The sequence below is a fragment of the Sebastes fasciatus genome, chromosome 9 (genome assembly GCF_043250625.1).
Source record: "Sebastes fasciatus isolate fSebFas1 chromosome 9, fSebFas1.pri, whole genome shotgun sequence".
Taxonomy (NCBI): Eukaryota; Metazoa; Chordata; class Actinopteri; order Perciformes; family Sebastidae; genus Sebastes; species Sebastes fasciatus.
This window is the reverse complement of record NC_133803.1, coordinates 6,956,614-6,974,541: the sequence shown is the minus strand read 5'-3', so window position 1 is coordinate 6,974,541 and position 17,928 is coordinate 6,956,614. Positions and strand designations below refer to the sequence as shown.

The 17,928-nt window shown below is 43.2% G+C and overlaps 1 protein-coding gene across 6 annotated transcripts in view; it reads right to left on the bottom strand.

Annotated features, from left to right (window-relative positions):
- birc6 (baculoviral IAP repeat containing 6) overlaps positions 1 to 17,928 on the bottom strand; it is a 99,058-nt gene that overhangs the window by 19,148 nt on the left and 61,982 nt on the right. For all 6 annotated transcript variants that reach the window (XM_074645666.1, XM_074645671.1, XM_074645667.1 and 3 more), the window contains exons 63-67: positions 17,340 to 17,504; positions 16,387 to 16,558; positions 2,608 to 2,830; positions 1,828 to 1,973; positions 1,442 to 1,552 (exon numbers count right to left, since the gene is read on the bottom strand). In XM_074645666.1, the coding sequence (XP_074501767.1) occupies positions 1,442 to 1,552; positions 1,828 to 1,973; positions 2,608 to 2,830; positions 16,387 to 16,558; positions 17,340 to 17,504 (817 nt within the window). The remainder of the gene's footprint in view (positions 1 to 1,441; positions 1,553 to 1,827; positions 1,974 to 2,607; positions 2,831 to 16,386; positions 16,559 to 17,339; positions 17,505 to 17,928) is intronic.

The following is a 17,928-nucleotide window of genomic DNA, read 5'->3' as shown; positions in this document are numbered from 1 at the left end:
TTACACCAACAAAAATGATCATTACTCCCTGTAAACACTCCAAATAACTTCAAGTGTATTCATTTCTCATATTGGCCATGTTTAAATGGATACATTGCAATTCAATTAAGGTAATAAGGCAAGAAAAAAAGGGCATGTGAAACTATCAAGTATTGACTGGGTGTTCATGTGGTCAAGCATATTTTTTTTTTTAGAAATCTTTCTCTTTTTCATTGAATTTTACTTGAATTTGAAGAATCCAGAAATCAAGCTAAGCTGTGTTTCAATGTGTTTGTTAAAAGGAGAGTGCAATTATGCTTCCACTCATATTAAGATCATTGGACAATCATTATTCCTTCAGTAATAATGACGGAGGAACATGTAGCATGCTGGGGGGGCTAGTCATCTAGCAACGGCCAGACTGCTTGCTAAAACATGGTCGTATTTCGGTACAAAATACCTTTTAAGACTAAACAATATTTAGCATTTTTTATTATTTTTTACATTTGGAGCCGTTTTTGAACATTTGAAAAAACACACACGTGATTTTACTGGCATTTCTAGATGATAAGCTTGCAACAGCATTTGTATGAAACTGTCTAATTATCATATGAATTCTTGTGTTATAGCCAAAAACGTGTTTTGTGAAGTCATAGTGAACTTTGATCACTAAAATCTTTGACCACGAAATCAATTCGTCCTTGAGTCCAAGTGGAAGCTTGTGCCAAATTTGAAGAAACTGTCTCCAGACGAACAGACAGACAGACAGACAGACGGAAGGACACCCCTAGAAACATAATGTCTCAATAAAAACAGCTTTTGAAAGCTAAAAGAAAAATCCCATTAGTGGCGGTATTACTAGAGACCAGTCAAACCATGAATACAACTTCAGTCACAAAGTGAGGAACCAATTCATCTGCTACATCCAACTGAGCATGTTGCCTTCAGTTATCACCACCTTAACAAAAACATATACACTCATATGACCTGTAGTGTAAACGATACAATAGAAAGTCTTGTTATAGTGAGTTATAGTCAAGCCCTCACACTATCTTTCTATTCTGCCTGCATACTGAAACAACAGTGTTTACAAGCACTTGCAATTACTTCAGACAGCAAGCTGCGAAACTAGTGTAAGTCATGACACGGCTGAATGGAGAGGATGGGAACGTAGTCCGAGTCCGCTTCCCTTTCAGAGTTCTGGCAAGAAGGCGTTATGGATCGTATCAGACAGGAGACGGAGACCAAAAAAGAGCGCGTGTATTTGGAGAAAGGAGGAAGTCTATCGGGAATGGTGTAGTTTTTGCTGACGTGTGCACAAAGTAAAACCAACAGGCGTTGACAGCATTAGGAGCACCCATGTGCAATGTGTAAAAAAAATAATACAAAATATACATATACAGAGTAAATGTGCATGCATACAACACAAACTGTACATCCCAAAACAGATATGGAAACTCACCAAACTGCAGCTTCTTCATGGCAGCTACGTATTTTTCCTCTAGAGAGCGTATAATGGACAGCGGCTTGGGCCGACTTGACACCTTCCTTGAAGACTCCGTCATCCTCCTCTCTGGTAAGGAGGGTTAATGAGTGGGAACAAAAAATCAAGAAGACAAGAGTGAACTACAATTACCACCTTGCGGTTGTATGCCTCGGAGTTAAAACCCCCAAACTCACAACACATCTGGGTTTGCGTTGGTCATGACATCAAATGTACGGATGTAAATATGCATCGCTGTTACCCCGAGCGTTTTCAGGCCGTGGTTTAAATCAAACAGTACAGAGATTGTCAAGTCAGCTGCCGCAGTATTTGGCAATAAAGTCACGTGCGTATTTTGTACATACCTTGGTTGGCCTGCCGAAGGCTGGTAGTAGCTGCGTAGACTATCTCAGCTGTCCTCTGGATGTCGGGCACCAGCAGAGTCAAACCCTCGGGCTCTGGATCTGAACTATCCGGCTTCACCACACCTTTACTCTTATCTTTCTTTGACCTGGAACACACAAATATACACTCAGTCAGCCATAATGTAATATTGGGTGCGGTTTGATAACTTGGATTTCAGAGATTTCAGAGCCTCTAATTTTTACATTGGTTGCACTGGTACACCTACATTTTTCATTAAGATACACCAACACATAATTTAGGTACACCCAAATTATTCTACTTCTCACTAATCCTCCTACAGGAATGCTGACATGTAGTTTTAAGCACTTTGAGTGGTCGGAAGACTAGAAAGGTGCTATATAAATGCAACTCCATTTACCATTTTCTTTCTGGACATTCCCTGACCACCTCCAAATGCAGCTTAGTGACTGAATCTCAATGTGGCCTTAATGCCTCTTGGGGTACATTCATATCCCCCAGGGGGGCATTTAAAGTGTGAACAGGGCTATAGATGTAAAGATTCCCAGATCAGCAGTATTGCAGACAGGAGGAGAGTGGTGGGGGTAATGGCGGGATCAAAGTATTAAATCAGACCGTACTCCTTATGCATTACGTCTGTTTTAGCCCAAAAGATAAGATCATATATAGGTAATAATAATGTATAGGTATGCTATACACCTTCAAGTTCTGTAAATTAATAAATTATTCATATTAAGTTCTATGGATTTTGACCATCTCACCTGAGGCGATTGGTGTAAGTGTCCACACATGTCTTCATCTTGGCCAGCAGCATTCCTACAGAGGTCTGTCCCTCAGAATGCTCTTCGTCCTCCTCCTCCTCGTCCTGTCCCAGGTCTCCGTAGAGAGGCAGCATCAGAGGAACCAGGGCCGTGCAGGTGGAAATGGCCCTCAGCAGTTCCAGCAGCGCTCGATACAGGGGCACATGACGTGCCATATCCAGGACTGCAGAGAGAAAAGAAGAAGGGTACAAAGTGTTAGACGCTCAAAGGATGAAGGGAGAAACCAGATCCCTAAAGCGCTATTACACTGTTAATACTGGTAAGCGTGCGTTGACATGATCCAGGACCTTCATAATCAAACATTTCAGTCACAGAGAAAAATCAGAAAAATCTGGAAAGAATATTGAAAATACAAACTGGCCGGAGGGTCGGCAATATCCTTAGTGACATATACAGTGTGGAGGGGGAAGAATGATGTTGAAGGTCTTTTCCTGCGCTGCCACTGGTGGCCAGATGTTATGTTACAATAAAACAGTTTCAGGCCACCAGTGGCAGCACTGAGCACACTGCTGTTGAGCAGCACTCCAATCAGTGAGCGAGGAAGAAATCCCGCATTAACTTTGATTTGTATTGACTTTAAATGGAGAAAACTTTTCTCGGTCACAGTAAATCATATGTTTTTGTTACTTTGCACCTGACTAACGTAGTTTTTTCCCAACTTATAAGTCACTAAGAAGACTATCCATGAGTTTGTTGTTATTAACATTCTTTCTCTTAACATTTCTCGTAACATGTTTTATGAGCCATCAGGTGGCAGAGATATATAGATAGATATACAGATATACAGATAGATAAATAGATAGAGGACCAGTTCCTAGCTGTCCGATTTCTTGGCATCTCACGCCTCTGTGATTATTGGATCCTCGTATTGATGCTTCCAGACAGTTACACATGCACAATGACGCATATGCACGCCGTATCATGTTTCAGTTTGTTTGGGACCGGCGGCATGGCGGTGAGAAAAAGAAAAAAAAACGCTCAACAGCGTGATGGTAATAAACCAGAGGGGGTGTCCCCCTCTGGTTTTCCCCTGATAATGCGACACTGAACAAATCTGGGTTGAAATCAGCAGGATGAGAGTTAGTAACGTTATTTATATTAAATAGTAAAAATTTAAATAATCATAATCATTTAAATTGTGTTTTGTGCAAATAACCAGTATAGATGACAATAGCAAAGTACAGTACTGTGTACACTACCATCCCTCCCCCGAAAAATGGGGCTGTACCAGAAGCGACGGTGTATTTCGAACACTGTAATTTACCATGTATATAATGTTTTTCATCTCTGGTTGTGTCAATGCTAAGATTGCAAGATTCCTTTGTTGGGTTAATTTTCAGCACTTGTTTGTCAGTTGGCATCCAGCAACACTTGAACAGAAGCCAATCAAACACAAGGGTGTGTTGAGACAGTGAAGTAAGCGTCAAACAGGCAGACCATGAGAGCCGTATCATTTTCTGAGAGAGGGGGGCTGTCTGGTGTGTGGAGGAACCGGTGCATCCATGTACTTGCCTTGAAGTGCCTCTAAATAAACAGCTCTTGTTTGTGGCTCCCAGACTGTTTTACATTTATATTGAAATCCCCAGCTCCCTACTGTCCTTATCCGAGCATCTACAACAACTCTGACCTCCAAGGGGCTTTAATCTGCTCTCAGATCCTTTAACCAGCGTCTCGGGATGACACCTAGCATGGAATCCCTCTAGCCGATCCCTTCTGGTTACGTCTATGTAATTACTCTGAGCATTTGCATGCAGCTCATAAGAATTCCTCCTCCTGCTCTGGGTCAATATCACACTTTTTCCCTACGCTAAATTCCAAGCAGACTCTAATGAAAGAGATAAGAATAAAAAGAAAGGGGCAGTACATCAAAAACACTTTTTAGATACAGGCCTTTTTTAACAAATGGGTAATAAACAAGGCTAAGTAGGAAAGAACACCGGTGAGTGCCAGAGACAATAGAATGCACTTGGGACCATCACAGAGCCTTTATTCTCCCTTTTTTTCTATTTTTCAGACATTGGAAAGCCTCCACTGTAGTGACATGTACAAAGAACAAAAAGGTGGGGTAACTAGGGGTTCAGTGTCTTGCTCAGGGACACTTCGACACGCGGACAGGTGGAGCTGGGGATCAAACCGCCAACCTTGTGATTAAAGGACGACCCACTAACTAACTCCTGAGCCACAGCTGCCCCTAAAAGCATCCATGTTCGAAACTTTGGACGGGCTAAAATGCAGTTTTGTGATCCCCATCAATGCATCACTTTCACATAACCCATCTCAGGAATATTGTTTAAGTGCCAACTTTTTGATAAATCATTCAAATTCAACATGGTGGTGGTACAACAGAAACACATCGTCCAATTCAGTTACTTTCATTTCATGGAAGAATTTCATTGAACTCGCTTTCCTTGTCCTGCCCCTGTAAATATAGTCACACTACCATGAAATTCAAGAAACTCCATCACCAGTTGGAAGCCTGAACAGTGATACAAAGCAAAGAGTGAGGAGAAAAATCAGAGCAATGTTCTCTGAGCCACAGGACAAGCGGCCCAAAGAGGCCGGACATCCATCACAGCTACGACCATCTTGGTAGTGCTGACCTGCAGTCATCGCAGCGCTACGAACAGCGAGTCTACACTCTCTGTGATTTAGGGCCTTCTGGGGGCCGTACAGAGATGGGTGCTGCGAATAGCCATGTTGGATGCTCGGGCTGATTAATAGTTAATGGGGCCCCTAGACCTGAACGGGGAGCGCGCCTGCGATGAGTTAGCGTGGCATGTGTAAGGGCTGCTTGAAATAAAGGCGCTACTGTTGAAATTGAATGGTCTCCATGTTCGCCCCTGTGGCTTCACCCGGTGTCGAATCAATTGCCTCAACAACATAGTGCGTCAGTAGGATGAATTTAAAATCAGGTCGTGAATCATCCAGAAATACACACAACCGCTGGTATATAAATATATATATTAAAGGCAGAATCGATGATCAAGCTTTGGATTTAGATTTCAAAATGTCTTCTGTAATGTACCGAGTGTAAAACAACAAATGTAAAACATTTTAAAACTAAATTAGACTAACGTAGAGTTGAATTTGTGTTACTTTACTCCCTTGATACTCTACCTCGCAGACCGTCTGCTTTCTGGCCGAATACCTGTGCTGAGTGCACATTGATATGACGGAAAAGGGAAAGTCATTTTCTTTGAATGAAAAACGAGTGCGCACCGGAAACGCAACCTGTAGTTGAAGCCACCCCCGTCAAGTGGATTGATAATGCCCCCCCCCCTCCCTCAATTATGTACAATGCTCTGCCAATAGAACAGCTAATTCCACCAGCGTGAACTACGGCAGTGGGGGAGGGGGAGGCCCACACCTGTAGGCCTATAGCTACATGTTGCAAAATGACTTTTACTCAACCATGAAAGATTCATCACTTGACATGACTGTCTGAGTCATTCCACTCGAACCATAAAATACGCAGGTTGTGCAACGAACTGGCAACCATTTTGAAGGGAAGGGAGAATGTGACGTTGCCACAGTTCCACTATTGTCAGTCCTCACAGCTGTTAAGCCAGCAGCTTACGGAAGACTCCGGTGACGTGCAAAAAGTGGACGTGCAGAGTGCAGGCAGGCATCCAGGTTTATTACAATCCTGCGACAGCCATAGATGCCAGAGTTTTCCTTTTTTTTTTGTCAGAGCAATTGATTTATTGATTGCTGTCGGGCAACGACATTTTAAATATATATAATAAAAAAATGTATCCATCAGCGCTGCCATAACAAACCCACTGAGACAACAGCCATTGGTCTTCAGAAAACCAACATTCTCCACATACTCACTTGCGTATTACTGCAATGGTCAATAAAAACAATAGAAAACATTCAACGGGTTACCACCGAGTCTCAACTCATGGGTGAACAGGAGAGCGGGTGCATGGGTTAGTTGCTACTAAAAGGGGATGGGTGTCTGTTGATACCCCAAAGGGAAGAAGGCTTTGAGCATGCGGGTCACACCAAGTGGGTGGCTAACACTCCGATTCAAGCTCATGGCTTGACAGTGTCAGGTCTTCCTGACCCCTCTGGGGCAACAGAACAGAGGAGAGGGTAGCTGAAATAGTAAGACTGTGACATGTCTCCGCCAACACACAGTCTGCCTCAGTGGACACTGTAGATAATGTGCATCAAAGCTAGACTATGTGGAACAACCAAAAAAAAAAATTGGCCCGAAGCTCTAAGCCATTTCAAAGGACAGAAGGAACAGTGCACTTGCTGCATTTTTTTTGTGCACAAAAAGAATCCCTTTATAAACCGAGCTACTCAAGTAACTTAGTTTTGAGTTGGCATATTCTGTGTGTCTTAACTGGGTTAGGATAAGCAGGGAAGCAGAAAAATCTCACTTCTATTTGTTACTGTGACCCAAAAAAATCAGACTCCTGTCATTTTAGTTTTTAATTATCATCCGCACAAAACGTTTACTTGAAAGGCAGTTTGGACTTTCGTGTTAGATGAGAAAAAAAAACAATTTTATCTGTCAACCTAGGCATACGAGTTTAGTAGAAACCGATAATAACTTTTAGATGAGTGCAAAGAATTCATATTTCTTAGGGATCATAATATATTTAAAAAATTTCGGCTGTTCGTGTCTAGTCGCTGCTCACATCGGAGGCGCTGCTTAGATTCACTGACTGGATGATAACAATCACAGCTGCTGAAAGCTCGAGAGCATTTTGTTTGTTGGATTCTCGCGGTCATTAAAACATTACAGTGATCCAGCTTGTATCTGCCCTCACATGCAATGAAAAAAGGTAAGGACTTAAAGCCGCAGTGGGTAGAAACGGCGCAAATATGATTATTATTTTTATAAAACGGTCACTATATCCTGACAGTAGCGCATGCAGATGTCTGAAATTAACGCCCACAACCAGCTAAATGCAGGTAAATTATTGCCGGTAAAATCGACCGGCCATCCACCACTTTGGCAGACAGGGAAAATGCTAGTGATGGGAATAGAGAACCGTAGTTGTCCGATTCCTTGGTATCTCATGCATCCGTGTCTATCAATTCCTCTTCGATGCTTTCTGACTGTTACGCACGCACAATGACGCATACACAAGCTGTATCATGTTTCAGTTTGTTTGGGACCAGACACACGGCGGAGAGAAAAAAAGCGCTTAAAAGCATGGTGCTACTACTAAACCTGAGGGGGTGCACCCTATTTTTCCCTGATAACTCTACACTGTGGACAACAAACCTGTGTTGAAATCAGCAGGAGGAGAGTTAGTAAGGGTAGCTGTTAGCAGCCAGTGGGCAGCACAGTCCTGCTCGACTAAATAACGGAGCAACCAACATTAACGGAGGTGCCATTACATTACACTATGAGGCGTTCAAGCTCTGCTCAGTAAAATGACCATTGGGTGAAGGTAAATGACAACTTTATCATGATGTGTTCAAATGTAATCTCGTAAAATTAAGTTTTTGGGCGAGAAACTTGAATAAATCCAGTAGTTTGAAGGAGATGTTTTTACAGCGATATAAATAGATATTAGAGAGAGAATTACTACTTCCCTAACACTAGCTCTAAACAGCTAATAGTACATCATTAAAACTACGGATGCCAAGATTTTTTTTAATCAAAGCAAATATTTAAATTATAATCATTTGAATTGTGTAATTTTTATGAAAAAAACCACTATAGATGACAATAGTAAAGTACAGTACAGTACTGTGTACAGTATCCTCCCACCCCCCGAAAATAGGTCTCTCCCAGAAGCTCCGGTGTGATTTGAACACTGTAATTTACCATGTGTGCAATGTTTTTCATGTAAAATATATCGAACATTGAATGACATCAGATCTAAAATGTTATTCCTTCATTTAGCGCAGAGATTTCAAAAGTGGCAGATAAAATTTCTGAGTGGCAGACAAAAACAAATATACTTACCTGCCACAGTGGCAGATAACTAATTATAACGCAAGATACAGCAGAGCTGAAATAAGATACAATGGCAGAAATAAGAAGATTACTGCTCTGACATTTGAGGCCCACCTGAACAGAAATAAAGCAACAGGATGAGGGAGGTGGGAGGGAGAAGGAGAGAGAGCGAGACATAATGCTAGGAGAAATGAGCCGACTGGATCAGAACCCACTTTATGAACTGCAGTCCGACTGCGCTGAACCACTCTCAAGTACTCATTCATTAACCTCAACAATTCAGCATGGAGTTGGGAGAAACTAACCAGAAGTAACTAAACTTGGTGCTGACGTAGATGGTGATATAGATTTCACAAGTCAGAGAAGCAGAGGGTGGTATAATTAGGAAATAAAAAAAGCAGGGAGAGTGTGGAAGGGAGTTAAAGGCAAAAAGAGGAGCAGAGACAGCTCAGCAGGCATGGTGTCTTTGTTTCAGAAGCCACTCTTTGGAGATAAATACGTGCACAGACCCCCACATCTTTCCACTGCCTCTCGCTTTGCCTTCCGCCTATTGTCGCCCCCTCCTCCTCCACAAGTCTGAGCAGAGCGCAGCTCCTTTTTGCTCGCTTTCCTCTTTTTGTTTTTGTGTGTTGTTTAGGTGGTAGCTGTACGGGTGTGTGAATGTGTTTGTGTTCAACCATCAACCAGCCCCCACAGCAGTGGGAGAGGAGGAGACAACAGTAAGCGTGAGCAATGTCGTTTCCCCCTCCCTCCTCCTTCTCTCCTCCCTCTCTCCCACTCATTCTCATGCTCCTTCTCCTTTATTGCCACGGCCATCAGGATCCGTCCTCCCTCCTCTCTCGCCATCATTCTGCTTGGTAATGCAAAGCACATTCCTCCCACGGAGACTAACTGGTGTTGGAGACCCTACCGTAACACCGCTGTCACTGGTGGTAGAAGCAGATCCATTTAGCCAAAGCGACTGTCTGGCTTCTCCGGCTGCCTTCGCCTCTCTCTACAGACGTCTGCTCTGTGGGATTTTACAGCTTTTTCCTCCTCTTTCTGGAATATCACCTGCTCGACTCGACTAAATCAGGGACGTGCCTATTCTTACCTAGCTCAGCGGAGGGACACTATTGGCTGATCCTACAGACATAATCTTAGACAGTGTTGGTAGGGGGGGCTTCAGTTATGGGCAAAAGGCTTTTTTGAAAGGCACTGTTCACCCAGAGGAGTAAGAAGCAAGCGGAGAGGACACTACACACAAGTGTGTAGATTTACCGATAAGTTGGGGAAGGAGGTGGAGTAGTTGTGTGGAGGAGTTTAAGCAAAGCAGTGACAGGGAACTCAAGAGAGAGCAGACGGAGAGGATGGGAGAGACGGTGGGGAGTCGGGAGGGGGCAAACGGGGAGAGGGTATCTCCTCGCCCCCTCAGAAGAGGCTGCTAACCTGCTGATAAAAAAAACAGACTGAAAAAACTTGTGAGGTGGGAGCTTAATCAGAGGGAGGTTTGGGGGGTTGGGGGGGTTGTTGAACCTGACGACAGGTGGCGCTATTAGACTGGAGAAGTGACACAAGAAGGTTTTCACTAGCAGCGCTGCTGAGCACTACTACCTTCTATTCCTCTCTTCGTCACTTTGTCTGTCGCTTGCAGGCACTGGGACTGTGGCTACAGAGCCATTCCCCCCCCCCCGGGTCTCCACATATACCATGCCTTTAAAGCCGTGGTTTTCCAGTGAGGATCCAAAAAGCATGCCGGATGATGTTATCTTACACCTTAGACGTCTTAGGGTAAGCCACTTTTTTCTTTATACCATCGTTTTTTTTTATTTGTCTGTCGTTTCCTTATTTCAGTGAATTTCGTGACATCTCTACTGCATGTTGACATGACAGTTGAAGGGGATGAGGATGATTGTAGTTCCATTCACATATGAGCCAAGCCAAGAATGATGCTGTTTACCTTTTTTTACTCGCACATTTCTCTCGGCGATGCCACCATTTCCAGTTCCATGTCCTCTCGTTCTAAGACTCCTCAACAGGGAAGGAGGGGATTATGCTCAGAATAACAACTTACCCGGGGGGTTGGTCAATCATTAACGGCATGTGAAAAGAAGTGGGCGGGGGCTTTAAATGGTAGCATTAAATCATGCTTATTTTGACACGCCGTTCAGCCTCACTGGTGGCGATTTAACAGTTTCATTGCGAGATAATCCAAGGACGAGGTTGAGCGAGAGGCTGGCGTCAAGCTCGCCGTTTTCAAGGAGCTCAGCTTCAAGATGTGGCAGGTCATAAACACTGGTGGTCACAGACTAATCTCCTCTCTGCCCTGCGTGGCCGTTGTTTTGTTCAATTAACGATCGATTTCCTTCTGGTGGGAGGATTACGTTGGCGAGGCTGTCCGAACACAGAGCTGTTTGGGACTATTTTTTGGTGCAAAAACTGGTAGACTAGCAGGAGGATGAGGACAAAAGAAGCAATGCTAAGCCTTGAAAGCAGCGTGCTAATTCAGACCAAGTTCTGTTGTTGCTCTCTGTGTATGTGTGACAACTTCTGACATGGTCTCCACAATTTCCTTTTATTCCAGATAAGTATCCCCTTGCCAGGCTAGGTGAGCATCAAGGATCATGGGCACCACAGTCATCACCCTTGAGGATGTGCAGGAACTGGAGGTCAAGGAGGAGCAGGAAGAATCTATCTTGGCCATGTTGGGGATCATTGGCACATTCCTTAACCTCTTTGTAGTTGTTTTTGTTTACATCTACACTACACTGTGAAGTGCCAAAGTAAAAGTTAAAGGATTTCTAAAAAAAGTCGTCATCAGAAAAGACTTCAAAAAAAGGAAGGAAGCGAGCAGTCGGGAAGGAGAGGTCAATGAGAAAGTGACACGTGCTGGGGAAAGATGTGTGAAACGAACATCTCGCCCAGAGAGAGGAGGATGAAACTGGACAGACCGGATAAGGCTGAAGAAGAAGAAGCCATATTTTCAAGTCACAGCCACGAGCCGGGGAGATAACGAAGGGCTGGAAGAGGAACGGGGCTAAACTGGTCCCGGGGTGAAGAGAGCCAGATGGACACTAGCCAGGACTTGACTGCTGGACTCATTGGAAAGATGAGCCAAACAAGACAGTCTTGTGGACATTTATTTTTCCTTAATTTTCAGAATGGTGGGACGGTGACCCTTCCATGCTACTCCCTCCATGGAGGGTTTTTAAGCAACATGATTAAAATCAGAGCGAGAGAACTAAGAACTATGCTGGGGAGCTTCTGTGGAGACACTATTGGCCACCAAATTCAATCAGTCTTCAGGGCCCCTTTCCCCAGGAACATGGCTCCGGGTGAGCTCTGCTCTACGGTCATCTCCTAAGATAAATGCTGTTTCAAAAACCCACAAATGATAAGCCATCAACAATAAACACATTTCCATTTAGGGGAAATATGTGCTACCACTTTATCATATTGAAGATGAATTTTTAGAAATGTTACCTCAAATGTCAAATGTGAAAATCCCCCCCTCAAAAAAGGGAGCTATTTTTTTTTATATATATAGAAAATGTCAACTTGTCATTAAACCATGTAGCCGATTTACATGTAAGATGAACCTGGGCCTATCTTCTTTCTTTTTCTGCATCTGTCCATATCTTGAAGTTGGTGAGTGGGACGCAGGCTGGAAGATTCTCTTGATTTATTTGTTCGTACTCATTTCAGGGTAGTGTCAGCAATCCTTTTCCTGTATCAAAAATGTTTTTTTTATAATTATTTGAATAAAGTCTAGATGTATTGTGCAATAGGGGACATTTGAACAATAAAAATTAGAACATATCAATAAGGATAGCCTCGAGCCTTATCTGTGAGAAACCCCCAAGGAGTGTGGATCCAGACTCAGATACAGAGGATACAGAGAGAGGATCATCACAGGGGTTATTTCATATGACTGGGATGGAAATAGTCAGGCTTCTCAGAACCCGATTGGGAATCAAAAGGCATTATGGTTGTATGTTCGTAATCGTATAAAGCCCTGCTGGCTGATGCATGCTACATCCTAATGGTATGGAAAGAAATCTTTTCTTGCCAGCTTGAGCTGTACAGGTTATTCACGGCACACGAGAGGAAAAGGAAGCGACGGGTGCAACCAGAGTGGCAAAAGTCTTCAATCCAATCCAACATGCATGTTTAGAACTCCTTTTCTGTGCATTGAGGTCAAGCACTTTTGTCAAAACTATTCTTTTCTTACCAGGCTGGGAACATCTCTGAAATTGCAAATGAAAATATTGAACAAACAACCTGAAGTACGAGGTTTAAAATCAACACTTCCTGCTTTCATTTCAAAATAAAAGCCCTTAAGCATTTTTTTTTTTCTGTGGACAGAATTCCTTCATTTGTTAACACAAGGCTTTTATTATGAAATTTATGCCGGACAGTGTCGTAGAACATGCAGTGACTTGGAGAGCTCCGTGAATGAATATATAGTACGGGTTTTAATTGTGGATTATTACTATTATTTACAAATTACCACACGCTTCTTAACCTTTCTCTGTCTAAAATAAATATAAATGACAAATGCTCCTGACGTTCCCAGTGTGGACAAAGCGTTAGACGTTTCTTCTTTCGTCTTGTTGTGCAATAAACAGAGCATAGAAATAATTCATTCACCCACTACAGGCTCTTCTGATTTGAGAGAGGTAGAGGGGGGAGGGGAGGCATCTGGTTTCCCAGTTTTTCATTACAGGCTTACTTCATAGGGTCTACTTGACATTTATTGACAGCTCAGAGCAGGCCCAGGGCAACTGGCTCTTATACAGAAGGTGGTCCGAGAGCCCCTAGCTTTCATTTGACTGGGTGCACCGTGACCTCAATTAACAACATGCAATGGGCCAGTTAGCGCAGTATTATGTCAACTGAGTGGTAAATGCATGGATTTTAAAGGATAAATGTGTCATCATTAAGGCTATGCTTCAACTGAGCATGTGGCGATACATCATCAAACAAGGGGCTATAAACCTCATATTGCACACACACACACACACACACACACACACACGCATGTAATCGTGTATCAGAGGTATTTACCAGATAATGAGGAGCAATTACAACACTCACAATGCTTTTAATCAGCGGTTATTTAATTATGAGACCAGGGGCGCTTCAGCACACACCAGCATGCACACATAGATACTCAGACTGAAACAACCCAGCAGCATTAGGCACAGAGAGGTGGCACACACACATTCAGCTGTAACCGGCTCTGTGCCGATAAGCGGCAGCACACAATGCATGGGGAGGGTAGAAAAACACTGATGCTAAAATAGTCACGTCTCTTACTTCATGGAATCAGCCTCCTTCAATAGGCCTTGGACCTGTTGAGGAAATACCAAGCACCGCCCACCAGCCGGAGCACAGCCAATAGGAACGCTCTCTCTGAAATGACCTGTGATTGGTCAAAGTCTCCTGTCACGGACTAGATTTTCTAAAGCCTGAAAACAGAGCCATGAGGAGGAGCAGAAGTCTAGTTTTCTCTCAGAACACTTGAATTACAATATGCTGAAAGGTTATTATGGAATTTTTTGCCCAGTGATGCCAAAACCTTTCTGCCTACTGAAGCTTTACGAGTCAGTCGAAGTTCATTATTGACTTTGGCAATAGTAGTTTTTGTCTTAACTCAAGGTCAACTTCCTAGCTTTTTCAAAAAGCTTTCAACCACACCTCACTGTCTTCATTGGAATATGAACTGATGAGATTAAAGCTTCACAAAAAGCTAGTAAGCGGACCCTGGGTTAATATTTTTATTGTTTTACTTTATTGTTTCCTTTACATTAATGGGGGAAATCATACTGAAATTGATAACTGCCCATAAGCTTGAAAAAACAAACCAACAAAAATCTTTTATTATTTTGCCATATTATACAATGCACCCCCCCCTCCTGTGAATGGACTAAAGCACTGTTACTTTGCTCACTCTGTGGCTTAAATGTGAAAACTGCCATTGTAGAGTGCAGAGAGTGAAGAGAGTAGTTTTAAGCGCCACTGCAGCCAGACTACAAAGGGTCAGCCCAGCACTAATAACCGGCAATTCCCCGAGGAACCGAGGCAGGATATAAAGCAATGGACTGACCTGACCCTGAACAGTGCTAAAGCCCACTGTGTGTACGGAGAGCTCTGCTGGAAGCTCAGAGGTGTGACTGACTAAGGGAGCAAGGGGTTACCTGAGCATGTGCAAAATAAAGCTGGTTACAGCTGCACCAGACCACATTTAACCCACAGTATTATACCAAAACAGTATCATATTATACTGTACTGAAGACAACAAGCTCTTATCAAAGAGGCCACGCTGATTGGATGGTGTCTCTTATACTACTGGGACTTCAGTGTGTGATTTAACAGTAAGACGTGCACAACCTCAGCTTCAGTCTAAGACGCTGTAGCTCCATCTGCTGTTTCATTTACCAAAACTCCGTCATCTCCACCACACACATACATAAAAGCACACAGGAACATGCACACACACAGCTTCCCCTATAATTCAGAACTAGATGGAGGCTACACTGCAGTTATCACTGAGATCAAAGACCACAGTCATCCAAATCCACTATCTCAGCATCAAAGGCCACCAGCTGGCAGGCCAGAAATCAACAGACGAATATCAGTGGGTCAGATCATTAGATGGGATGTGGACACTCCAGAACAAAGAAAAAAACAGTCTTTGCTAATTTACACACTTCATATGTGGTGAAGATGTGCCGAGGAGGCTGTGCGCCACAGTGTGCACTGAAGGCACCATCTGATCGTTGCATTCAGCTCGTCTATGTATACTGCATCTTTCTCAAATAAACCATAAATAAATGAATGAAGTCGTGTTCACTGCAGCGATTTCACACACAAAGACCATATGAAAACTAAAACCCTACTTGGTGATATATGCATAGTATCAGAAGATATTCCTGAAAACTACTGACATTGCAATTCTTTCATGCTATTTGATCTTGGATTTCTATAACCGATGATGATATTTTCCAACAGCTCCGGTGCGCTCCCCAGCTGACCGTGAGTGTCGGTAGTACGGACCTCTCCTCTGCTGCGCTCCGGGGTGCAGACAGCACTGATGAAATATTAATCGGAATCTAAGAGCCACACATGAATAGCCTAAATACTTCATTATACAGGTCTCTTTTCAGAGAATTGGGAGATGTACTTAAGTGATTCCTCTGCTGTAATATCTCTCACTTAAACAGAACCGTTTCTTTAATAAAATAACGGGCTAGCCCACCGCCAACGGTAGCACCGTCACACAGTCACTTTCTTATTCTAATCCATTTATCTAACCTTTTAATACCTGTTGAGCTTTCAGACCATATGACACAGACTTCATCAGCAGATTGATTTTGCTCAATTTTGAACATCTGCACATCCAGCCAATTGCTGTGTGACTGTTGGATTGAGGATTGATAGTTATAGATAGTTGTAAAGTTACAGTAGTTGTTGGACGCCTGTGGTCATCTGCTGGTTTTGTGACCCATGCTATATTTGTCACTGGAGTTTCTCCTGTTTTAGATGGTTAATCCCCATTCAGGCACAGAAACACAAGTCGTAATGAAGCCGCTGTACGCCCAGTGCAATAGAGGGAATGAAAAAAGTTTTCAGGAATGCAATTTTGCTCTCATGGATACCTGGTCACCAACCAGTTGTAACCGATGTAAAATGCGGGTTGCAGAATGGAAACGGGTCCAAGTGTTCTCAGACTTGCTAGATGTCACAATGCTGCCTCTTAATTGTGTGCGTCTTACCCTTCATTTGTAAAAAAAACAAAACAGGGAGCCTACCTGAGTCATTGCGTAGGTAGGAGGACATGGCGGGGATGAGGCAGGACTGGCTCAACAGCTCCTGCAGCACCGCTGGCAGCGCCGAGCTGTTGTGGGCTCTGCTCTCTGCCGAAGAGGCGTCGGCACCTTGGCAGCTGCTGGAGCTCGCCGGGTTGATGTAACTCGCCAAGACCTAGTAAACAGAACAATATATACATACAGTGAGACAAATCATTAGAATAAAACTTGTCCACGTTGTTTAACTCTTGTGCCTCACTAGGGACATTTTTGGGCATTTTGATTTTTTTAATAATTTTGTCTGTGTTAATGCATACACAATTTGGCAAGGTTGTGAGTTTTTCTTTCGAATTCTGGAAGTTCAAACTCATCCCTTATGTCTATAATAAACAATGTAGCCAAAATACACACTCAAAATGTCCCCATTGAAACCACAAATTTTGATCCCACGACTATTATAGTGAAAAAAATCATGCATTCTATTATATCAGGCTTTCATTCTATTCTAGTAGTTTCCACCAGATTGAGTCATTTCCTCATGTTTGCCCCATGGGATGGTTTCTAGTAGGGGCATTCCTGCTGTATCATGGAGAACTGAAGGCCAATACATCAGACCGGCAGACACGGGTACTTTGCAAAGAGTCAAGGCTGTGCCCCCTTTAGGGGATAAAAAAAACTTAAGATCCCACAGACTTCAATACAATTTGAAGTGTTTGGATTGTAATTTCAGCAAGTTCATATGCATTCATCTCTTTTTAACCAAACGTTTGTTTTCTACACATGTCTAATAATTATTTTGCGACCTTGCCTGATCCTGAGCGTTCACGATACCTTAATAAATGAAGGTTGATCACATGGTGTGTGTACGTGTACAGCTAGAGAGATGGGCTTTGTGAAGCCACCATAGTTCTAAAATCTCGCTTTAAAAATGACGTGACATTGATGGGTGGACTTACCTGCAGTAGACAGGTGACGTGTTCCTCTTCTAGCCGTTGTTTGGTGAGGGCCTGCTCCACATCCCAGCCTGAGGCTGTGGATCCAGTACCAAAACCAGTTCCTTTAGCCCAGTACAGCTGCTGCTCCTCGCTGGTCCCCGCACCGTGACAACTGGATATCTGCGGCTGTTAACACAGACACAGACATGAGGTAATGAACAGGGTTAGAAGGATGGGTTTGGGATTTCTGTCCACTTTATCTCATATTTTTTTAGGTTTCCCTTATATGTTTTTAAGGAAAGTGGTTGCCAGTGTATTCAAATGGTGGCTTGGATACAGCTGTTGAGATACAGTTACTCTATTGGGCTTTTATTTTGAAGGGGTGGGGGAGGGGAGAAGAGGAGAGAGACAGAGTTTTGTCAGTTTGGGGTCCAATGGGAGGATATTCCATAAGAATGGGGTATGATAGGAAAAGGCCCTTTGGCCTGCTGACTTCGTTCTCACTCTGGGGACAGACAGGAGTCCTGTATTCTGAGAGCAGACAGTCCTGATTAGAGCACAAGGTTTAAGGAGATCGGGCACGTAGGAAGGGGCGTGTCCATTTACAATT